The following is a 25,361-nucleotide window of genomic DNA, read 5'->3' as shown; positions in this document are numbered from 1 at the left end:
TTAAAGTCTCTGCCATTATCCAGAGCTAAAGAATTATGCTCCATAAAAGTAATCTGATTGGATAAAATGCTTGACTACTTTATGCTGGAATGCAAATTGAATTTTCTACAACTTTTCAGACTTCACTAAATTAGGTTTGGCTTGTGTTTTTATCATTAGTTTTAGTGAATTTTCAATTTAAAGGATTTATTTTGACATACAAAAAAGAACAGAACCAATAAAATGCCAGATGACTACACAGGCCTCATCGTCTGTGTGTTTCTGCAGTGTGCATGTGCCTCTGGGTGGCTGTCTGTCCCATTTGCAGGTCTGCGATGAGGCTTTTTGTCATTTCAGATGCTCTGAAGATACGTTATACATATGTTGTGTGATTCTGGTATAAAAAAGGGCCTGTGTGATTCTGGCATTTTCTATAAATTAAAAGGCTTTTGATAACATCAGTTATAAGAAATATCAAAGGCAGAGGATTGTGCCAAAGCAGATATTGCCTTCACAGCATGACATGATGGAAATAGCTGGCTATTGTCTCAGTCTCTGCTGGACAAAAATGATATGGTCACACTGATCAATAGTCTCTGTTACACATGATGTATCTCCCATGGCTGTGGCTGTCTGCTTTGCTCCATCTGTCCCCGGCTGTTGCATATTTCTCCAGCCCCTCTCGCTCCCACTTACAAACTTGATGTGCTTGTTTTTCCGGAGCTGAGTATGAGTTCCCTTGAGAACGGTGAACATTTAGGCACAAAGATGGCTTTTGCTACCTTAGAACTACTCCCCTGATGAAATTGATGTTTGTTTGAAAAGGATGATTGTGTGAAGATTTTATTATCCTTTATGTCATGCACACTTTAAACTTGACATACACACATAATTCTGCAAATTAAATGTAAATGTTGCAGCTTTTCCTATTTAAAACGTGAATTTTGCAGCGCAAAAAAACAAAGAGAGCCACTGAGTTGAGATAAGAGTGAGTGGGCGGTGAGCAAGTGATTGAACAGTGCTGGTCTTTTTAATCTGCTCAGAAAAAAGACGGAGAAACGATGCTTACCAGTCTGTCACTGCTATAACTTATCTCAGAGACCATCCCTGTATTAATTGTTTGTTGCTGATGGACCATGAAATGAACAATTAGGTTGGGACATCAATACATTTCACACTTTGATGCTGATGTGTAATACTAAGTGAAGTGAATCCTAATAAAAGCATCATTATGCAAACATTAAGCACCATTGTATTATTTTACTATTTCTTTTAGACAAGGTCTGCATATAACATTAGTCTTGCATTTTCCAGGCAGATTTGTGTTGTGTATGGATTAATCGGGATATGGTTTGTTGCCATGTGAAATATGGATTTGCACAAATTATTCTGTTCTTGTTGTGTTTAACACACTATCATGGCTTTTTTTTAGCTTAAAAATGTGATTTTAATTCCTTTAGAATCTTTTAAAGCAGATGAGATATTTAGTATGACCTAATGAAGAATATATTAATTTGCAGATCTTAAAAATAATCACAAATTGGACAGAAGTTTTTAACTCCCTAAGCTATTTAATTTAATTGAATTCAATTCAGTCTAATTATACAGCACCAAATCACAACAACAGTTGCCGCAAGCCACTTTCCATTGTAATAAAATAATAAAGAGAAAATCCCAACAATCATATGACCCTGTATGAGCAAACGCTTTGGAGACAGTGGGAAGGAAAAACTCAATTTTATAAGGAAGAAATTGGTTTGCAGAACAAGGCTCATCTCTGTGACCAGTTGGGGGTGAGGGGAGGATGACAGGACAAAGACATGCCGTGGAAGAGAGACAGAGATTAATAATAAAAAACTATACAATAAATGTTATCAAAGTGTTTTTATACATTCATAATCCATAATCTTGTAGTTTTATGTGCTTGTAGGTCCTCTCTGTGTGTCTGCAGAATATCATTTACTTACCTAGCAGGCAAATCCACTTAAAATTGGTCTTCTTTGACTTTTTTTTTTAATTTTCTGAAAATATGATTGAGGTACAAGTGTTGGTCATTTAGTCCTCTCTTTCTTTCTCTCATTATTGTTTAAGGAAATGATTTTTGTTATTTTGAAGTTTGTTAAAATGTCCATCCACTATAAATCAGTTAAATGTTTTGAGGAAAATCTGCTTCTTTGCTGGATAAACTTTGTCAGTTGTTGTTTACTTGTTTATTTGTTGTTAGAAAGAAAAAAAAATAAGAAAAAGATCATATTTTGGAATAGTTAGTAAATCTGTGTATTGCGGCCTACATAAAGCATCCTAATGTGTATACGTATGGCAAACCAAGTGAGCAGATTCTCTCTGTGTATCAATTCCCAGGTCTGTATGGTGACAGGAAGACTGAGCTGTGACATATAAACAGCTCGCCACAAGACCGTCTGGGCTCAGCAGGAAGTACCTCCATATCTACTTCCAGGTCATCCTCAGACGTCATGTGGACCAGATGCCTGCTCTTGATCTCAACCTTCTTTTCCCCCATAGCCATTGGTAAGGGACACACTACTCATTGCACTGCCCTAACCAAAAAAGGAGAAAAAAAAACTACATTTAATTTGTTAATTGAAATGTGTTGTATTGCTCAATTATTACTATTGCTACATTAAAGATTTTCAGTCAAATATCTATGTGACTAAAGTCCATTTGGCAAAAGCAAGAAAAACGTTTTGGTCATAAAACAGCTGTTGATTATTTTAAGCTATAGTCTGTGTTTTTAATAACTGTATTGATAAGAGCAATAGGTAATGTTAGTTAATTTTATAACAGTCACAATTGTCTGCTAAAATAAAGGCTTATTGCTGGACTTCTTTCAAAAAACAAATAGCATTTGTTGCAAAGAGCTGTTACTCAGCAGGCACAAAAAGCAAGGATACAAATGAGTCTTGAAACAACACAGATGGGATAAAGGAGGCCGACACACAGCGGATAAACAGACAAACCAACAAAGGGATGCACAAGACTACCAGTGGCGTGTCTAGAAAATTTTTGTTGGGGGGGCCAGGTAGGGGCACAGATTTGGAGAAGGGTGGCAGATTTAATTGGCAGATAATGTTTAAAAAAAAAATTCTACCAACCCTTAACCATAATTCAATAATCCTATAAACCTAATAACCAAATGCACTTTTAACTCTTATTAGAATGAGATTTTAACCAATACGGTGCAAAGTTTTTAGATACTGCGTTGATAAAGTACAAGAGATACAATCAGTGCTTTGTCAGTGCTTACTCAGCATTCAAGGACATCAATATTTGCATAGTATTTTTACTGACATATAGTGCACATATGTTTTGGGCAAAAACATTTTTGAAAATTAAAATACGAACATTTGTAACAAACAATTGACAAATTAGCCAATGCCAATGCAAAACTTTATCTGCCTGTTAAAAAAAGAAGATAATCTTCTCACAAACTGGTGTTTGATTTTGAAACAGGAAAAAAGTGGGGAAACAACTGAAAAGACTAACATTTGAATAAAACCTGAAAGCAAGTAAATACTTTCTATGCTGCCTTATGGTAAACTTTGGTAATATTGATCAAGAACAACACTGGCTGATGATAAAATACAGTCAGCTGGCATGGTGACACTGCCAGTATTAACCTGCAGGGCTGGACTGGGACAAAAAAATTGGGCATTTTTACTACAGACCGACCCACCAGGTATTAAAGCCATAAAGCCTTTGAATGAAAACAAATGCTGTTGTGACAGTGATGTACAGTCTTGTTGGTATATGTATGATTTCTATACATTTTACGTCAGATAAAAACTTTGGTTGTAAGATTTAGATAATTATTTAATAAAAACTAGGTATTTTAAATGAGAATAAGAAAGAAAAGTATTTCTTTGTGCCCACCTTTCCCTGTTAATGCCCTACCTGGCCCCCTGGCAAAACTTTGCTAGACCCGCCCCTGCACAGTTACCAGCTGTCAGCTACATAAAAAAGGATCCTGGTGTTATTTATCTCTCAGAAACAGTTCATAACTTCCCTTCAACTCATTCATGTCACCTAAAAGGTAAACCTGTTTCTCCATCACCTGTTCAGCTCTGATGATTCAGTAAGGACATCTCCTGGTTTCATCTTCATGTTTCCCTCTCACCACATATCTAAACAGACATCATGACCAGCAGCTTTACAGCTGTGGCTCCAGCAAACATCAGCTGATACTAGAAATTAATATTAAATAAATTCTAACAACAGCTGATCAAGCTTAAACGTGCTGCTGTTGTTTAGCGCAATATCCGCTGGTTTCCTCTTTCTGGCGCAAAGTGGGCGATAAACAAACAAGAGAGAAAAGCCGATCAGCTGATCATTGATCAGTTTCATGATTGAAGTAGCAACAGGAGAGGGAGGGGGAGAGAATGAGAGAAGAAGAGGCAGCTGTGCAGCATAAAGACAGAATAAATCCAGCTTTGTGTCTTTTTTCCATTCTAGCTAAAGTCCGGGACAAACTGCGTCTCTTCTCAGCTCAATACGAAACGCGTAATATTTTCTCTGAATGAGGGACCATTCCATTTTTTTAAGGAGCCGTTGGCAACTCTACTAACCTTATGAATAAAATAAAGTTCACAATCAGTAACATCATAGCACCCACCCAGCTGTATAAAAACTCAGTCAAACTGGCTAGAACGCAGTATGAGTTATTGCAACTGACAGTAAAAAGTCAGCAACATGAAAATAAACTCCACCTAAACTTGGTTTATATCTGACCCAGATAGACTGCAGGTCATAACTTCTTACCTGAAGTTCAGTTCACCTGACACTCGGACTGGTGGCTGCTTCGGGTCTCTCCTCCTGCCTCCCCTTCCCTCATCCACCTGTTGCCTCTGTGGAAGCCCCGTCATAGCCACCACCAAACAACGGAGTTATTTCTACACATCGACCTGCATCTGGCCAATCCACCACCTCTCATTGTTCATGCCATTACAAAAAAAATAAAAAAATAAGTCACTGGGGATATGCCCGGTATGCCCGATGGCCAGTCCAGCTATGTTAACCTGCAACCAAATCTGCAGCTCCATACAGCAATGTTACGACTTAGATTATATCTTATAACTCATAACTCTTATGTTAGCTCCCCACAGCAGCAAACTGTCTGAAATATTCCACAGCTGCAATAATTCTTTAAGTGTTATTTTTTTCCTTGGTATTCTAATTTCACCGAAGTTTACTAAACTCAACAAACTTGATATTACTTACCGGGACATTTATTCTGTCCTCATTTTCTTTCACCGAAAAATTGTTTCCTGCAGTGCCGTCTTTCGTGCTTGGCTCTCCTACCTTTGCTAACGTGATGCGCATAGCGCAGAAGCGATGCTGCATTCACTTACACTCGGATATCTGAGCGTCACCGTGAAAACATAATCGGACATTTGATATTTGATTGAATTTTATTGTTTTGCCTTTGGGGTGGCACCTGGGGTGGCCAGTCTGGTTTGGGGGGTGGCCTGTGCCCCCCCAGGCCACCCCGCTGGACACGCCATTGAAGACTACATACAGCATGGGCTGATTACAAAGCAAGGTGGCAACTGTTCAATTCAAGTTTACTTATAAAGCACCACATGACAGCAAGAGATGGCTCAAGGCACTTTATATTATAAGGTAAAGACCTTGCAGTATTCATGAGAGAACCTTAACAATCAAAGGACCCCATATGAGCAATTAGTTTGCAATGGTGGGAATGAGAAACTCCCTCTTAACTGGAAGAAACCTCCAGCAGAACCGTGCTATAAGCTTATCAAAAATGAACGTGATGAGTAGAGTAGAAAGAGCGTAGGTCTCCCCAATCCAAACTGGGAGTTAGTTTGACAGGAGAGGGACCTGATAGCTGAAGGCTCTGCCTCCCATTCTACTTTTAAAATGTCTAGGAACCAGAAGTAAGCACCGTCTGAGAGTGAAGCACTCTGTTAGGATAATATGATACTATGAGTCTTTAACATATGATGGGGTCTGATTATTCGAGAGTTTGTGTGTGAGGAGAAAGATTTTAAATTCAGTTCTGGATTTAACAGGGAGCAAATGAAGAGATGCTAATACAGAGGAAACGTGGTCTCTCTGTCTATTCCCTGACACCTGATAATAATGAATTAAGATTGTCCAGACTTGAAATAATGAATGCATGAAAAATAGACAAGTAAAGATATATAAAACAAGAGTGAAACTAATCAGGATAGCGCAGACAATCATAAAGGAGTGAAGAGGCAAAGGCACAGGAGACACACAAGAAAAAGCAATTACCAAAATAAGACAGTAAGTGGAAACCAGTAGGACAAATGTGTAAACACATAGACCAGACAGAGATGGGCAAGATGGGGAGACAATGAGGACACCATGAAAATATGAGCATAAGAAAGAATAACAATAAAACCAAAAATAAGAATCAAAACTCAGGGCACCATTTTATTGCACACACAGAAATTTTTCACACGTACAAAATGTTCAGTGCAGATGCAGTCCAGTAGGTCAACTTTATATTTCCTCCTTTCCTACATGACTATAGGTTTAAAAGACTCTGAGAGGGAGCTCTGGCCCATTTGAACTCGGTCCTATTAATAGCTCCTGTCACTCACATTGTGTAACTTTGTAACATGCACTCACGCACAAACACTCATATGTATCCACATTTTAAATAGATGTAGGTCTCTACAGCAAGTGATTCCTGGACCACACACACAAACACACCATCAAGCATGTACTTGCACCAACGTTGCCAGAAATCCCACCTAAACACTAATGGATGCAATTAAAAGGCACACAGGGAGTGCTTATAGTCAGGCATATAAACACCAAGGGCTTGGTTTTGCAGGAAGAGATGAGTTTCAGTTAAATATATTTGCATCGATGTCTAAAGAATGAGTTGATGTATGCAAAGTATGTTCCTTTTGCTTTGTGAGGAAACCTGTACAGCTGAAACAAGGACACCAGCTTGAGGGCACACAACAGCAACCACTCAGTCTTCTCCACAGACCCATATTATTTTAGGATTGTTCAAACAAAAAGACATTTAAACGTGAATCTGGGAATTATTTTGGTTGTTTTTTTTTGTTTGTTTGTTTTTTGGATTTTTTTTTTTTGGCAGGGTTTTACGGGTTTTTTATACGCTCTATTGGGTGGAGGTGACTGACTGAAGAACATCCAGTTTATTTCCTTTAAGGAACTTGTGTGTGAAGCATTTGCACTGTGAAGCTCTGTCTAATCAGTTTTGCAGAATTTGGCTTATTCTGAGCAGAGGGTCTAGGCCTGTACACTTCAGAATTCACCCTGCTACTTCTATAAGCTATCACACTATCAGTAAACAGTAGTGACCCAATTCCACTGGCAGTCATACATGCTCATGCCTAACCCTCCACCATATTTGACAGATGATGCAGTATGCTTCGAATCATTAGCTGCAACATCATCAACATCTGCAAAAAGCAACTGCTGTTGCAACTAGAGACTGAGGTACAACACATTGAGTGACCTACAACACAAAGACGTCAGGTCTGAGGGGGAATGTCATCATCCCCACTCTCCAAGACTGGGCACCAAGTCCTGAAAACAACTGGTAGATTAAATGCAAGGGCAGCTGACCTGAAACAGAAGACCATGGCTAAGCTGGGAACCTATAACTCTATAAGATTAACAACAGCCACAAGGAGCGGTATCTTCCATGGAGAAAAAGACTTGTGGCCAAGATCAAGGCAGAACAAAGGGACGTTAGCCAACTATCTGCAGGAAGGAGTGATGAAGTGTGATGGCTTCTGGTATACCTTTTAAAGCAATTAGCTTGAACAGTTATACCAGAAGCTGGGAGAATAAACCAAGTGTTCTCCACTGAACCATCCAAGTTATACTCTTGTGCTTCACAGGTAAAGGTGTGGCTGGTTGGGATTAGCTGAGTATGAATTATTGGCAGTCCGCGGCAGTGTCATCATTTATGTCATCTCCATTTAGGTAACCAATCTGTGTCTGTCGGTCTTCTGGGTTCACTAGTCACCATCCAAGAAAAATAAACAGCACCAGACTCTGGCATGATCCACACCTACTGGCTCAAGGATTTACTTCATTTTGTGAGCCCCTGGAAGCACAAATTAACCAGTTGCTAATGGATGAGGTGTACCCGGAATGGCTAACCGGAGGCTGAAAAGGCCTGATCGCCATGGAACCCCAGAAGAGTACACTAAGCGGAAAGAAGGAGGCTGAGGACTAGTGAGTGTCAGAAACACTATCCAGGAAAGAAAGAACAAAGATCCATTAGCACACAGACAGATGGCCACAACTGATCATGTGCTTAGTAAATACCTCAGGCAGCAGAAACCCAAGAAAGAAGAGGCATAAGAAGAGGAAGCATCATGGATGGACACGCTACTGCATGCCATGGTCTCACTGGCAGGTAGAAGAAGGGTGTGATATTAAAAAATCCTAAATGGCTAGACAAAGCTGGACTGAAAGACAGCATGGAGGCACTAATTGTGGCAGCACAGACACAAGCTCCAAGCGCAAGATTGATGGAGGCTGGGGTCTACCACACCAGGCAAGATCCCAGGTGCAGGCTGTGCAAAGATGCCCCGAGATAATCCAGCACATAACAGGGTGTGAGATGCTAGCAGGCAGGACATACATGGGACCCCATAACCAAGCGGCTGACATAGTATACAGGAACATCTGTGCCAAATATGGCTGGAGGTTACTGAGGTCAAAATGGGATACACCCCCTGGTGGTTGACAATGATCAAGCTAAGATATAGATATATATAGATAGATATATGAATATATCTATATATATATTGATAAAACAATGAGGGTACTGCTAGCCTTAACCTTTAGAATATCTTATGCACTTAAAATAAGTTGTTTTCCCTGTAACTCAAAGCACCCCACATTTAAGACATCAGCATTGGCCAAAAGCTTTGGCAATTCAAGTGAGAGATCACCTTTTAAATCTCTCTCCTCTTTCCTTTCACCCATTCCTTCTTTCCATCTATCCACCTCTTTCGCCACTCTCTTGTTCTTGGCCCAAATGTAAAAATCAATATCCTTTTGTTTCAGCCCCCCGAGGCAATAAGAGTATCTGAATAAGACTGTCCATACTGTCTGTTGCTGCCAAGTTTCTGTCACCACTTACACAACTAATGACAGACACATTAACATAGACTTGCCAGCTCACACATTATTACATGTAGTCAAAGACAGACAGCTAAATATGTGCGCATAGTGTGTGTGTGGGAGTGAATGCATGTGTATCAGGTGACAGAAATATGTGTAGAGGGTCCTTTGGAGATGGGTTAAGCACAGCAGCTTTATAGGTGAGGCAGCTGATATAATAAGATAAATTAAAATGTGACAGACGAGACAGGATGGCATGTACGAGTCAGTTCATTTACTCCTGCTTACAAAGGCAGAGTGGCTTTTAATGGGAATACAGATAGACCCCTCATTTGAATAGTGTGTGTGTGAGTTTGTGTCATAATGCTTGCTTCATACCCAAAGGGGACCCTGTAAGGCAACACTGTAAGACATCTGATCCAATGCTAGTCTAGACAGCTGCCTTACGATGCTGTTTATTGATCCCCGCATGCTCCAATTAACCCTCACTTCAGAATTTATATTCATGCTCACAGAGTCATGATGCAGCCATTGAAAAACTAATAAACTGACACTTACTTTCACACAGTAATGACCCAGTGCACTAAGACCCCCTGCTTACACAGACAAAACTGCATGATGCCCTGTTAAATCCTCAGCTACTTTGGAGACACACATCCTGTCTGAATGTGTGCTTAAGGTCTAATCATAGCCTGCAGTGGTATACATACGTGTGTGTGCATGTGTCTGTTCATTAGAGAAGACATTTTCAGTAAATGCCACTTATATATCAGTCTTATCTCTAAGCTACCTCCTGCCATTATCAATGTTTTTCCCTCAGGTACCAACACCACACTGATATTGGCTGGCTGTGAATTTCCACCTCTACATTCCATCACTCCGAGCATTTGTATGCATGAGTGTGTGTGTGTGTGTGTGTGTGTGTGTGTGTGTGTGTGTGTGTGTGTGTGTGTGTGCGTGTGCTTCCGTGCTTGTGTGTCTGTGATGTGGTGAAGGGCAGTATTAAGTTGAGCCCGGGCACAGTGTCATTGAGCTCATTCAGATTCTTTGCTGCATTTGTGTAACCATGACGCTTCTCTAACCAATGAGAGAGCCAAGGGAGGGTGGACGGGGTTACTATGGTTACCATGACAGGGAGCGTTGCCTCACTTTACACAGATGTTGTATGTCTGTGTCTTTTTAATTGCTTTTGTGTCCGTACATTCATGTGTGTATACATGTGCTTGTTTCTCTGCTTTTAAGAAATGATTTGACAGGATATGTTCTTCCAAAAAGAGCGCTGGGTCTGGCAAGCTTCCACATTAGTTTTGTGTAGATTTAATAAATGTTATTAGTTTATTCAAGTGGGAAATGCATAATATGTATATTGCACCCTGTATAGCAAAAATTCTCAGATGGTCTAGATGGGCAGTGCTATATATATATGTGTGTGTGTGTGTGTGTGTGTGTGTGTGTGTGTGTGTGTGTGTGTGTGTGTGTGTGTGTGTGTGTGTGTGTGTGTGTAATAAAATCTGCATTATTATTATGGAAAGGTTAGGTGGATTCAGACATGGGCAATACAATTGAGCACCTCAGAAGAATAATCCATGCGACACTAACACCCAGAACCACACCATTATTGTCACTGCACTTCTATGTAATAGCTTCAGTCACATGGAGGTATGTATAAGGTGTTTTGGCAGGACATGAAAATAAAGAATGAGAGAAAGGGGAGAAAAGTCCAAATGCTTATGAGCAAGGAGAAAACTTTTTTTAAACTATTTGTGTGGCATTGGGGGGCTGGCTGGCGGGGACTAACTGGAATCCACAGGAAGCAAGGATTAAAATAAAAGAAGTGATGGAATCGCGATAACAAGAAGAATCCAAAATCATGACACTGTTAAGAATACTTTTGATGAGAAGAGTTTGCCTTTCTTCTGATTTTTGCTCATTTTGTTTTTAGATGAAAGGGAGTTGTGTGGCACAAAAGCGTCCGCCAGTGAAGTAAAAAAAATATCAGGAATGTTCAGTAACTTCAGACTCATTGAAATTAATGACATGTTCCCTATTACAGTACAGTCGTAGTGGATGTTTGCATCACATTTGCAACTTGTGAGAATAATTAGGCATTGCCATCTTTGAATATTATCTGCAGCACTAAATATCTGTTGAAATTGCCAGGCAATTACTCTCTATCTAGAATGATGTCCAATACTGCTAACTGCAAAGCACTAATTACCAAGTCAGTTCACTCGCGACAGTGGACGTGCCCTTATAAGAAGTCTTTTGTTATGCTATTGTTTTCATATAGTCTGAATAATTACGTCTATATGACAAGGGTACAAATGCAATTTCAGTTGAACACAGCCTATTCTTGAATAATTCAGGCCTTGCAGTCCAAGTAAATTAAAGATGGCTCTACCAAAACGTCTGGAGTATTTCACCAAACAAAGACTTAATATCAATACATATGTCTTTCTGTCCAGTTTATGGCCGTGCCCCCATCCCCATGGCAGTAGTCCGCAGGGAGCTGTCCTGTGAGTCCTACCCCATTGAGTTACGCTGCCCAGGCACAGATGTCATCATGATTGAAAGTGCCAACTACGGCCGCACTGATGACAAGATCTGCGACTCGGACCCCGTCCAGATGGAAAACACGCGGTGCTACCTGCCTGATGCATACAAGATCATGTCACTCAGGTCAGTTTGTATGTACGTGTTTGAGTGAATGTGTGATGTGTCATTTTCTAAGAACTGTAAAACCAAAACTGACAACCACAGTGAACATAATTAATTCTTTGTGTTGCTTTGTTAATTAAGTTTGTCCCATGGTATCCTTTTGGTGCGTGTTGAAGGCTGACTCATGGCACAAAGACAGAGCCAAGACAGGAACAGTCTGAATTGCTTTACTTACTCTAAACCCCAGAGATCCTATCTTTAGTAGGTGTATTGATCCTCATTAAGTACAGTGGTATGAAAAAGTCTTTGCCCCCTTCCTGATTTTCGATTTTTTATATGTTTGTCACACTTAAATGTTTCAGATCATCAGATCAACAAATGTAAATATTACACAAAGATAGGGATGGGTATCGTTTAGGTTTTATCCGATACCGGTGCCAAACCGGTACTTTTGAAACGGTGCCGGTGCTTAAACGGTGCTCAAACCGGTGCTCAAACCGGTGCTTAAAGAATGGAGAACACAAAATTGGTCTGAAAACCTCTCATGTTCAGCTGTTTTTTTTTGTAAAAAGATAACAATGTTAGCCTTTTCTGCAGCTATAGGGCATATATGGTATCACTCTTGGCTGGAAGCAGTGCTTAAACAATGGAAAAAACACAAACTTTGTCCAAAAACCTCTCATGTTTAACTGTTTTCCACTTATTCTTTGGTCATTTTAGCCTTTTTGGCCAGGTTGAAGGGAGTATCTGCCATCAAACAAGAAGGCAGCCGCATGTAACTACGACGGTGTTTGCTAGTTCACCTTACATGCATTAATGTAATAACGTGGTTAGCCTACTCAACGTAAATTACACACGAACAACATTAAGCTACTCACGCAGAGAAGAACGGCTGCTGCTGCCATCATCATCCGTCATCATTTCTGCTACACTGGCAGGGCTAGGGGCCAGCACTCTCCTCTTCGGGTTCTTGGGGGATGTTGCTAACTCCAGGTCCGATAACAGGCAACCCACCCGCAGTAGATGTGCTCGATGTGAGGTCTCGCAGCAAGCTATCAAATACGGCGCATTTCTCGGCTTTAAAAACCCCCCGCTATGCGTCGCCAGGTGTTTCATCGGATTTGAGGTGTTACCTCCTTTGACAGTATCACAGTATCAGCTTAAAGCACTTGTTGCAGGCTGCTGAGTTTGCATATTTTGCTGTGAAGTACAGCCAGACTTTTGACCGCTTTGCCTTGGGCATTTTTAATCTGTAGCTCTGCTCTAAAAGAACGTACATACCTGGACCCGCCTACTATCCTCGGAAACGTAAAATGATTGGCTAGAATTCAAAGTGTATGTCATCTCAGGAAAAAAAAGCACCGAAATAAAGCACCAAAATGTGCGCTGCTTTTCGGTCTGGTTACTACCGTTTATGTCAGAACCGGTACCCATCCCTACACAAAGATAACAAAAGTAAACACAAAATGCAGTTTTTAAATCAAGGGCTTTATCATTAGGGGTATGGCCCTGTGTGAAAACTTGATTGCCCCCACCTTGTTAAATCATGAATAAACTGTGATTAACCATGTCTTTTACAACGCTAAGTTTCCCTCCCACTTTAAGGCCTGATTACTGCCTGTAATCACTTAAACAGAACCTGTCTGACAAACTGAAGCAGACTGAGAAATGCAGCACAACATGTCACAATTGAAAGAGATGAGAAACAAAGTCACTGACATCTATCAATCTGGAAAGGGTTACCAAGCAATTTTGAAGGCTTTGGGACTCCAGCAAACCACAGTGAGAGCCATTATCCACAAATGGCGAAAATATGGAACAGTGGTTCCCAGGAGTCGCTGGTCAACCAAAAAGACCCCCAAAGCGCAGCGACGACTCATCCAAGAGGTCACAAAAGGTCAGAGTTTATTATTCAACAATAAGAAAGTTACTGGGAAAAATACCCCCCATTGGAGAGTTCAAGGAGAAAACAGTCACACAAAGACTTGTCTCACATTTGCCAGAAAAAATCTTAATGATCCCCAAGACATCTTTGAAAATACTCTGTGGACTGAAGAGAGAAACGCGGAACTTTTTTGGGAGGTTTGAGTCCCGTTACATGTGGCATAAAACTAACACAGCATGTCAGAAAAGGAAGTTCGCACCAACAGTAGGGCTCCCACAAACGATTATCTTGATAGTCGACTAGTCACCGATTATTTTTGCGATTAGTCGACTAATCAGATCGTGCATCCATTGGACGTAAAATGTACAGCTTATCGCACCAGCCTGCATCTGCTCTTGTATAACTATCATTAGCTTACAGCTTGAAGTGTTTAAGGTATGTGCTAACTAAAAATAAAGCTAAGATGATAGTTTATTAAATTTTAATGAAATTTGCAGATTGTTTCAGTGAAGTTTAATAAACTCCTTGCTATCTAAAATATAACGGGACACCGGAGTATATTCTCGAGTATCTCACACTTCTGATAATCAGTTGTCTGCTTGACGTTTATTCAGCTGTGTAAAAACTATAACTTTAATCTCAGCCAAACCGATTTACTCAGGAACAAATAAAATACTAAAAAAAGCCAAACAATAACATTTTTAAGTTATCTAAGTGACTTATATATGTTTAACCTGAGTAGCGAAAGACGGCGGTGGGTTTGAAAACGATTTGCCGGGAGTCCGGTGTTCTCACGGGCTCTAGTGAGCCTTGCCCCCGGCTAGCTATCGAGCTGGTGGGTAACAGACGTCTCCGAAAACGTCGAAGCGCTTTTGAAAATATGTGGTGTCTTGATAAACTGAGCAGATATTTGAGGTTTACACAGTTACATTCTCGCTTGAAAATATGTTAAACGTTTATTTTGTGACCCAGAAAGAATAATAAGAGTAATATTAAAACTAACTAGCTCCTGCCGTTATTGGAAACTGAGCTGGGCTGCGCTATGAATTCTGGGACAGAGCTACTTCTTCTTCAGGGATTAACGGCAGCTGGCATCCTTGTACATGCAGTGCTGCCATCTTCTGTTTCAGTCCGTTATTACACTCTTAAATCCTACTACTTATTCCTGCGTCTTTTGGGATCTTACAAAGCTTCAAACGACGCGTCGACTATTAAATCAGTCGTCGACGATTTTGATAGTCGACGTAATCGTGATTAGTCGACTAATCGTGGCAGCCCTAACCAACAGTAAAATATGGTGGTGGTAGTGCGGACCTGGAAGATTTGTTGCAGTTAATGGAAGCATGAATTCTGCTTCTACCAAAACATCCTGAAGGAGAATGTCCGGCAATCTGCTGTTGACCTCAAGCTTAAGCGCACTTGGGTTCTGCAGCAGGAAAATGATCCACCACACCATGCTCGAAATCCCCCCTTGTGTTTTTTTTCCCACAATACACTATATATACATCAAGTTCTGAATTAACTATGAATTTACCCACTTTCAAGAAGTTTACACCAAACAACAGAGGCATAAAATGACAGAACTGCTAAACTGTAATGGGGGAAAAGGACAATTGTGACGGATTATTTATAGAAACCAGTGTAGTCTTATCAGACAATGGAAGTGACTCAGGTGACACTTCTCCTGCACATCTCTCTGGTGTGCCTGCCTCCTCCTCTGAGGGTGCTGAAAGGAACACAGCAATCTCAGCGTCTGCGCCATGGAAAATTATCATTGAACAATAGGCTGTAATATATGGATCGTTTAAAAAAAACATTATAATGATATATTATGCCATACAGCATTTTGGGCAGGGATAGCTCAGTAGGTAGAGTGGTGGCCCCATGATCGGAAGGTCGGGGGTTCGATTCCCCTGAACAGCTACCCTGAGGTACCCCTGAGCAAGGTACCGTCCCTACACACTGCTCCCCGGGCGCCCAATGGCTGCCCACTGCTTCACTGAGTGAATGGGTTAAATGCAGAGAGGGATTTTCCCCACGGGGACCAATAAAGTACACACACACACTTTTATTTTATGTCATAATACATGGAGCTCACAAATTAAGGCTTCAGCAAATTTTCTTTACTTTGTAAATTTTAACAACTGATTTTTCCACTTTTTCTGTGTTTGTGAAAAATACAATACTTTATATTTGGGCTGCAAAATAATAATAATAGATTTTCATATCTCCTTTCCTCACTTGAGTCTATACTTAACACGAGTGAGTGCTGTTTTAGTTAACATCTAACATGTTCAGGTACTTTGCTCTGATTATCCTAACATTTATTTGGTGAGTAGCAGAATAGAAAAGAGAACCCAGCTTGTGATTTATTTTACCGGAAATGGTTTTTAATGCTGTTGTGGTCTCTGCACTTTACATATATTTTGTATTTGGCAGGTAGTTAGTTAAAGCTAGTTGGCAAATGATAGCATGACAAAAATAGCAATAAAGGGAAAGCACCGTGCTCTGTAATGAGAATGTCTGGCTATAAATAATTCATTAATGTCACCATTAGTATCTGGATTTTCCAGGTCCTGCGTTAATCTCACTTTCAGTTCTCTTTCTTGCTGTCCTATTATTTTCTCTCATCTTTTTTCCATCTCAATATTGCTGTCATCTTTCCCCGTCCGTCTCCCTGCTCTGTTTCTCTATCAAACCACCTGTCTGTGTCATGTGGTGGTGCTCTCATTGCGACTGCTTTGGCCTAGCTTGGTCTCTCTTCTCGCTCTGGCAGCTGAAGCTTGTGTGGCCACTTTCCTACAGCCCTTTCCATCCATAATTTATACGGAAGCGCGCTCACACACACATGGCTTCTACCACACACAGCATACACTGCCCAGGGGCTACACCAGACTTTAAGCTCCAATTAGCAGAGCCAGAGGCCATACTTAATCTTGAGGGATTCTCTGTGGAGGTGACTCAGACCGGAAACAACTGTTTATCACATATATTTGTGGTGAACGGTTTGCGAGTTCCAAGATGCCGCGAGTCAGCCTTTGTGTCTACGTGCACAATACTCTGCAAAGCTCGGATATGCTCTTGCATACAGTGTGTCCATGTTTGGCATAAATGCTGACAGTGAATCTTTTAATGTGTGCTCATGTGCTCATGCACATGTTCGTTGTGTGTGTTTTTGCATGTTAACGGGCATTGAAGGCTTTAATTTCGAGTTTGACCGGGGATGTGTGTATGTATATACTTTCAACTCTTCCCCATACTCTCACATCCATTTTCTTCAGTCTGTTTCAGCCTGTCTTGTTTCCACTCTCTCATTGCCTCTATGTCTGTATCGTCTCTGGCTTTCAAGCTCTGCTCAACTGGCTGATAAAATCAGAGCATGTTCCGCCTGCCCAGTGTTTCCTCAGTATCACATTCTCTCTTTGTTTTCCTCTCCACCACTCTCCAAGGCCAATGAGTGTGTATGTATGAGTGTGTGTATGTGTTTGTGAATGTGTGCATGTGTGTGTGTGTGTGCTAATGTTTGTGTGCGTGGATGTGTGCGCCTATACCACATAATTGGTCTTGATATCAAAGCCTCATATCTCCAGAGGGTCTCACAAGGCTTCTCAGGCAACCTAGAAAGGACCTGATACCGCTGCATTTCCCAGATTATCTCCCCATTGGGATACACTGGGTTGAAGGGGAAACGAAGCCGTGGCCATGAAAGTTACGCTTAATCTGTTTTAGTGATACAGTGGCCTCAGTTCAGTGACTCACTCTGTTTTATCAGGGTTTGAACAGAGGCACCTTTATTTGAAAACGACTACTGAAAATCCTTTGTTTTAAGGTCTCTGCAGCTTAATTATTTCTTTTTTTAGGTTTTACCTTTGATATTAAATTAAGGCATTGTGAGTATAATTCAATTTTTCATTCTTTGTTAGACTCACCCCACTGGCACTGCACTTCATACTTATTTTCCTAAATGTCAGGATGAATTTCACAGTACCAGTTAGTGCTAGGGTGTGGCTGGGTTGCATGCATATGTGTCACAAGTGACTTATATGAGGAGACATTTGATGGTTGAGTGTGCAGTTCTACACCGGGAGAGAGCTGCGAGCCAAAATGCCGAAGTGCCTTCAGGGATAGTGATTTATTCACATAAAAATGACTTGATGAGTTCTCTGGAGATGCTACAGAATTGGACCAAGTACCTTTCAGCACATTCTCTCAGATTTTCCCTCTTAATCTCACACACATGCATTCGCGCACTTGAGGCTGCAAGTGTCGATAGTGTGAAGAATGTGTGGACGTTACACACGGCCACACAAACTCTGTTTTGTTGCCTCTGCCACAGCTATCGTGATAGAAAATTACTTCTGGACTTCAAACAGGCTTTCCCTCGATACCTCCATACCACCTTTCCCACCTTGTCACCTTGTTGGCCCTTCAGCCTTTTTTTCCCGCTCTCACCTCTCTTTTTCTCGATTGCTCTCGTTTTCTCTCCCTTTCCATGCCTATTGAAGACGCCTCTCAACACAAAGGGAAGGCACTTTGACAAGAGAGACAAGGGTGGGGAGTTGTTCTCCCTTCTCCTCTGTTCCCCGTCTCTTTTGGATGTGTTAAATAACAACATGCTTCATTTATTATTCTCCCATCTGTCACCCTCTTGATATCTCAATTTTTGTCACTCCATTCTTGGTATTTTTTTTCTACTCTCTCCTCATTCCTCAAATTGCTTCCCACCCCCTGTTTCCCACCCTCACTGTCACTCTTCCTTTCTCACTTACCATCTGTTTTAGCTTTCATTGGCTTTCCTGTTTTTCCATTTGCTTTTTTCTTTCCTCAACTCTGGGGAGAGATGAGGTTGAGGCTAAAATGCAAAGCCTTATAGGTTACATGTTTCCTGTCTTTTATAGTGAATTCTATATTTTGTCCCTGTTTTGAACCAGGATGCTAGGGGTTGACGGCCAGAGTGACAACCCAGGTCTCCAGATGAATCCTTCAGTGTGTCCCCAAAGATTCTAGGTGCACTATGGCTGTAAAAACACATATTAACACCACCACTGCGTACTAACATGCAGATGAAGGCACGCACATGCATATGTGAAAGCACGTGGCAGCTGTTAAATGCATACTCACACTCTCTCTTGCCCACACACATACTGCGCTCAGAAAGAAATAGAGAGTTTCTTCTTAGTTCTTAAGCCTGCTCAACTTCTCCTTCTCTTTAGAACTGCATCTAAGCCTTCAAAGCTCCAGGCTAGTAGTGTAGCATGTGAATGTATTTGTGTGCATATGTACTGAATATGTGGTTGTGTGTGAACATGTCTGAGTGTGTTCATCTTTAGCTGTATGCATTTGCATACGAGTCCGTATGTGTTATTGAGCATGCACTAGCAAGCTTGAACTACACACGTGGGAGACTCTAAAGCAGCCTCTGAAGTTCTTTTCCTTTGACTCTCTGAATTATAGAAAACCACTTGAATCGCAGACTGCAGTCTAGTGTTAGCTGTGTGCTGCAGTCTCAGACTCTCTAACCAGCAAACTATGCCATGCAGTCTGGCACTTTTTTCCAGGCATACCTGCACGTCATGTTACTTCTCCATTTGAATATAATCCATCTCTGTAAAAGCTGAAGGATAAGAAGAGAGAGCTGGAACAGATAGTGACAGAGGGGCAGATAAATAAATGCTCCAAACATTACATTAATCTAAAGCCCAGTGATTCCAACTCCAAAAACAATATGCTAAATTGAAGTTTTTCACCACAGAAACTGAGACTGTGACTGTGTTTCTTCTCTGGGTGTGAGATTTCTTGCAGAGGTGGACTCACCAGGATATTAACAATTATATCTTGTTATGATATCTATCTCTGACTTGCTCTGTCTCAATCTGTTCACTCTTCTTCTCTCCTCCCTCCATTAACTGTACCCTGCTTCCCACTGAATGAGGTCATATCTGGAAATGTCCTACTTAATGTGTATGTGTGTGTGTGCATGTTGGTGTATGAAAGTGTCTGTGCTTGTGCTACCACCCTAACATAGTCGCCACGGCTACAGGAGATGCCCTGCGGCACCCTGGGGGCCCAACTGTCACCCTTGCTCAGTGTGGTAATTAGGACCCACACACATACGTACGCACACGCAAACACAGATAGACGAATAGGAAAAGTCGTACTTAAAGACTGACTGATTCTGGCACACTGAAACACTGACAGAAACTTTCCCTCAGATATGTGACAGGAATGAACACACGGGGTCTTTTATAATCTTAACAATGATCTTGTTCTTTCTATTGTTCTTTATATATTCCTCTCCGTCTACCCACGCAAATATACTTTCACCCAAACTGACAACTGTTCTCTTTTCCCAAAACCTCTGTATTTCCACATGTCAAAGTCTCCACCATCTGACCCTGTTCTCCTTTCACCATAGCTCTGCTAACCTTCGTTATCATGCTTCACTGAGCACCAAAGCTGCATGGCTGCCTGAGAACGGCCTGAGACACCACACGCTTTCTCTTTTTCTCTCTTCCACACATGCACACAAAGTCTGACACATCCAGAGAGTAGCACGGCACGTGAATCAGTGCCTCAGACATGCTGGCGTGCTGTAGACATTGACTGACTACCTGACTGACTCGATACTTTGACGCTGACAGTGAAGCACAAATCCAAACCAGGACACAACGAACAGCCCTCGTCTCCCCTGCACAAGCACAGCATCCCATATTTTTTTATGAGGTGAGGCTGACTAAATTATACTAGTCAGTTACTTGATGTAGCATTGCTCGGTCGTCTTGATGGTGATGGTGTCTTGCACGCTCCTCTGCGTCTCACCAATCAAGAAGACAGCACATCTGTCTGAAACACGCTCATCTTTTAGCTTTTAGGAGGATTTGGGGTTCGTGTAAGCAGGTGGTTTGGATTAAAATGTGTTGGAGTTGGAGGTGTCACATTTAAATTTAGAGAGATGCAAGGTTGGGAGAGACATAGGGATATCAGCTAAGGAATGTTACTAGGTGGAATCAGGAGAAAGACTCTCCGAGTGTGTCCTGGAATCGGACGACGTGGAAGTTGCCATGGCTACCGGTGGAAGAGGAAAGGAGAGACGGTGGAGCTCAAAAACTATACTTGGCAGGCAGCCTGCTCAGAAGCTAGAAGGGTAAAAGGGTTTGTTTGCCTCTGTTTATGATAAGACATACATTGTCATCATTACTATTATTATTAAACAGTCTTTTAGTTGTAATAATCATTAGTTATCCACACACATAACATATATCATACACTCCCAAACTAGGCCACTTCTAAACAATGAATTAACATGCATTACACATTCGGTCTCGTTCCACTTGGAATTATACTCATTTCTTTTTTTCTGACATATAAGAAATGGAAAAAAAACTAATATATGACATCTCTACCTGCCATACTGAAATCTGATAGTGTTGTCATCGTTTATTAAATCATATATTATCTTAACAATGTCACAGGCATTATGCAGACTCAGAAATGTGTGTGCCATTTGTCATTTGCATACAAATGGCTCTCTGTATGAGAGCAAGCTTACAACTACTGTAGCTAATTTTTAAAGAATGTTTTATCTGTTCACAGAAGTGTGTCAGTGGTTGATTTTGCTGACTTGAATGCAGGTTGTTGAATTGCACTGAGAATCTAAATTGTATTTAATGTTCAAGCACACTTTACATCCAGAATTAAAACAGGATGTTGAACAGAAGGCTCACTCTGCAGCACTTTTTATTGAATCTATGGCTCAGTCTTTCAGCTTTTCTCCTTTCGATGTAACAGATCTGTAGAGCTTTAAAGCAATTGAATGCTAATAAGACTGCAAGTTCTGAAAAACTGGATCTAGATTTTCTCAAGTTAGCTACGGATATTATAGCAGAACTATTATCCATCCATGCATCCATTTAGTTCAGGGTTTCGTGTATTAGAGCCTGTGCAGCTAGAACAGGGGTACACCCTAGGCAGGTTGCCAGGGTATTGCAGGCCTATAGCAGAAATACAGAAAATATTAACTACTAAGTTTTAAAAAACAGCACAGCACAATAACCACAGCTATTTAAGAGGTAAATTACATTATTGAGGCAATGAACTGCGGAACATACAACATTTCTGCTTTTCTTCATTTGCTGAAGGCTTTTGACATAGTTGACTATGCCACTTTGGTGGATAAACTATATAATAATGACTTTTCTGGGAATGCTGTCAGTTGTTTTTAAAATTACTTGTCAGATAGAACACAGTAGGCCCACTTTGCTGGATCTTCTTCCTCTTTTCTTCCCGTATCAAAGAGGTGTGTCCCAGGGGTCGATGTTAGGACCACTGCTCTTCTTGATCTTTGTGATACTTAGCAAATGCTGCATTTATTTTTTATGCAAACAACACAGTTATCTGCTTTCATTCTCCATAAGTGGTACAAAAAACTCAAATTTGCAAATCCAAGTGCATGCTGTTTTTAAATGGCAGAGTTAATATCTAATCTTCCTAAGATCATAACTGCTCAAGGGGCGTAAATTAAAACGGTACTAAGTGAGCTGAAATTTAAATTAGGTTTAATTTTTAGGAACAAAACCTGTTTCTAAGATAAGAAGAGGTTTATCTGGTGGAAGTATATAATATTATGTGTAAATAAAGTCTATAATACTTAAAATTAGATTATCATTTTTTATCAGGATACATTTCATATTATATCTTATTGTGCATGGATGAGAATGACAGGTAAACGAGCCGGTGCTTTGCATTTACAGGAGCTACACACATACAGCATACAGTAATAACAACATCCCATATTATACTGTGCATTGAATATTGTAAAGTTAAAAATATCACATGACACAGATATAGGAGAAAACAGGAGAGAGTGGCATCCTCCAACCAAATATTAATAATGTAGCACATTTCAAAGTTTTTTCCCAGTAGGGAAAACAACGTAATTTTACCTGTGGCTTGTTTGACAGGCTGTTCGAGAGCTGACAGAAACACATTCGGGGACTGCCGAGGAATGTTTGTGTCTATGTGTGTGGGAGAGAGACAAAGAGAGAGGCAGATCTGTCATTTCTTCATAAGTGTGGTGTGGTGGGGCTGGCAGAGGATGTGCTGCATCTGCTTCACGATACCCCATGGTACACATGTGCTCAGGCTTGCACTAACACATATATAGGCACCTTCTTTTGCTCCCTTACCTCTGTCACTCACAACACTAGCATCATTTTTCAATTATATATTAAATCACATTTCCTGTGCACCCCTCCACACGTCCTGCCTTTTGTGTTTGTCCTTTTAGGCATCCTTTCCCATCACTCCATTTGTCCATCTCCAAACAGGCCTGTGTATGTGTGTATAATCACATCAGGGAGCTAATAAAGTAGAAATGAGGCCAGTAGAAGAGGAATCTCATATGTGATGTGTGAGGGGGGCAGAGTGAGTGGTCAGCCTAACAGGTTTTTATCCTGTTGTGAGATATAGTGAATGGGCTCTATCTGCTGTCAAATGGGTTTTCCTGAACTCGCACAGGAGATGAAGAGCACTCTGAAATCATCTTCTGGGCTCCCCCCCCTTACTTTCACAAACACAAGAATGCTCAACTCACACTGGTTAATTTTTGCTACTTTGTAGATTTCAGTTGAATTTCTTTATATTTTAAAAGCTCACAAAATGTATGTGATTTATTGCAACAGTAACCAGTGTTACAAATCATAGCAATAGATAAATTTGATGGGGTATTTAAGAACAAAATGCCGCTTCCTTTGCAACAGGAACTGGACCATTCTTGGTAGATTTCTATATTTTTGTCTATATTTTTGTGTTGAGCCATATCAGACTCTTCTATCATTGAATCCACTAACTGCCTGATTCTGGGTTTGTGTAGCTGTCCAGCTGTCAAAAAAGGAAAAAAAAAAAAAGAAATCCAGTCTTTCTGGAAGTTACGTCACAGTGTGGGTGAACAAGCTGACAAAAATAAAATGGTGACATTATGCAGACCACGAGTCCGTGTTGCATGCTTCAAGCTTTGCACAGCACTCCTAGGCAGATCTACCAGGAGATGTCTCAGTATTCTAAACCATCAGTGCCTCTGCAGGTGTGAAAAGAAAGAAGGAAAGATGCTCAATAATGCAGTTATGAAACATGTTGCAAAATCCTCCAAGAATATGTAAATATAAACAATTGGAAATTAACATAACTTATAGTTCTCGTTATTTAATAGTTTTTTCTGTATTATATAATAGTTTTAGTGTCATCACTGAGAGTTCAAGTTGTGTCTATAGTTGCATTAGGGACAAATGGATGCTACAAAAAGGCCGTATTAAAGTTTCTGAAATAGAGCCTGCTCCTTAAAAAGGTACTGCACCCAGTCACACCCTGTGCTGTAAACAACTGTGATGAAACACAGTACTGGTGGTAACGGCGATATTTTTACCAATTTTATTAAATTTTGCATTTAATGGGTCGAAATTACATTAACACACCATCTCCTGTTTTAAATCCCTGAACCTTGCAAGGCCAATGCTGACACAGAATCATCCATTTGAGACTTATCTATGTCCAACCTCCCTGAGCCACCACTTTTGAGTGGTATTCATTTTCAATATGTGATGATAGAGAGAAGAGTTTATGTCATATTTTGCTAACTCACATAAATGTTTTATTCTTGGCACTTAATTGTCCTTTTGAGAGCTTAAGATACACCACCTTACTGTATTATTTTCTTTGAGAAAATTGTATGGCTTTGAAGTGGCTGCAAATGAGCACTTTTCCACGATGGCAACACAGCTGCAAACAAATGTTACATTAACACTTAGACATCCACTGTGAGAGCTCCAGCTTTTGGCATTATGTGTGCCTTAGCCAGAGGCATGAAGGGATACATGAGTCTTATCATCTTACTGATCTCTTAAACCTGAAATGGTCCCTCAGAAACACATTACCTGTAACATGTCGTCATTATTTGCGAATGTTTGGCTCTTTCCAATATTCTCTTCCTTGTAATAATCCTAATCCTTGTACCTGACCATTTTCAGAGGAATGGGTGCTTTACTGGTTAAGCCACATAACACTGACCTATGAATTATTCAAGCATAAAAAGGCACCTAACTCAAACGACTAACCAGGGTTGTCTACGCATAACAAACGAGTTAGCAAAGAAGCAGTTTTAAATGGTATATATTGTCACTTTGTCACTAATATTAGTGGTGACCAGAAACTTATTTGCATTTCTTTAACTGAGTCTAAGAAAAGGGCATAAAATAAGATTTTTAAACTAACAAGGTGATTCCCAAAGAGCTTTTAGCTGAAAAACTGGCATATCTCAGCATGATGTGCAGCCTTTAAAAAAATGAGGAATTTGAACAAGTGGAGAACAAAAAAAAAAAGAGAAAACATCCTTAAGACACAGGGAAAATAATGACTGTTCACTGAAGGGTCTTCAGAAATAGTCTCAGTGGAAGTGACGCGGTCAAAAAGAAAAGACGCTTAAACAAGAAATGGACGAAAATGAGTAGCAACAGGTTTTGTGGAGAGCAGAATCTAAATATGAAATTTCTGGTTCATATCATCAATATGTATGGAGAAGATCAAGTAGTGTCTACAGCCATCTGTAAAAGAAGATGGAGTCTTTCTCGTGGTTTGGAGTTGTATTTCGGCCATTGGTGTTGGGGATCTTGTCAAAGCTGATTGAATCATGAATGCAGATATGAAATACAATCTGGAAAGCAAC

General features: G+C 40.5%; 1 protein-coding gene across 2 annotated transcripts in view; it reads left to right on the top strand.

The window, feature by feature from the left end:
• Positions 1 to 2,424: 2,424 nt before the first annotated feature.
• The window catches only part of adgrl3.1 (adhesion G protein-coupled receptor L3.1), a 92,658-nt gene continuing 69,721 nt past the window's right edge, over positions 2,425 to 25,361 (top strand). For both annotated transcript variants that reach the window (XM_085356006.1, XM_085356007.1), the window contains exons 1-2: positions 2,425 to 2,508; positions 11,568 to 11,781. In XM_085356006.1, the coding sequence (XP_085212132.1) occupies positions 2,454 to 2,508; positions 11,568 to 11,781 (269 nt within the window). In that variant the 5' untranslated portion in view covers positions 2,425 to 2,453. The remainder of the gene's footprint in view (positions 2,509 to 11,567; positions 11,782 to 25,361) is intronic.

This window comes from Diplotaxodon limnothrissa, linkage group LG6 (genome assembly GCF_057381915.1).
Source record: "Diplotaxodon limnothrissa isolate DT_005_m linkage group LG6, D_limnothrissa_male_GT1.1, whole genome shotgun sequence".
In the NCBI taxonomy this organism is placed as follows: Eukaryota; Metazoa; Chordata; class Actinopteri; order Cichliformes; family Cichlidae; genus Diplotaxodon; species Diplotaxodon limnothrissa.
Note: the sequence above shows the minus strand (reverse complement) of the source record. Positions and strands in the feature narration are given on the sequence as shown.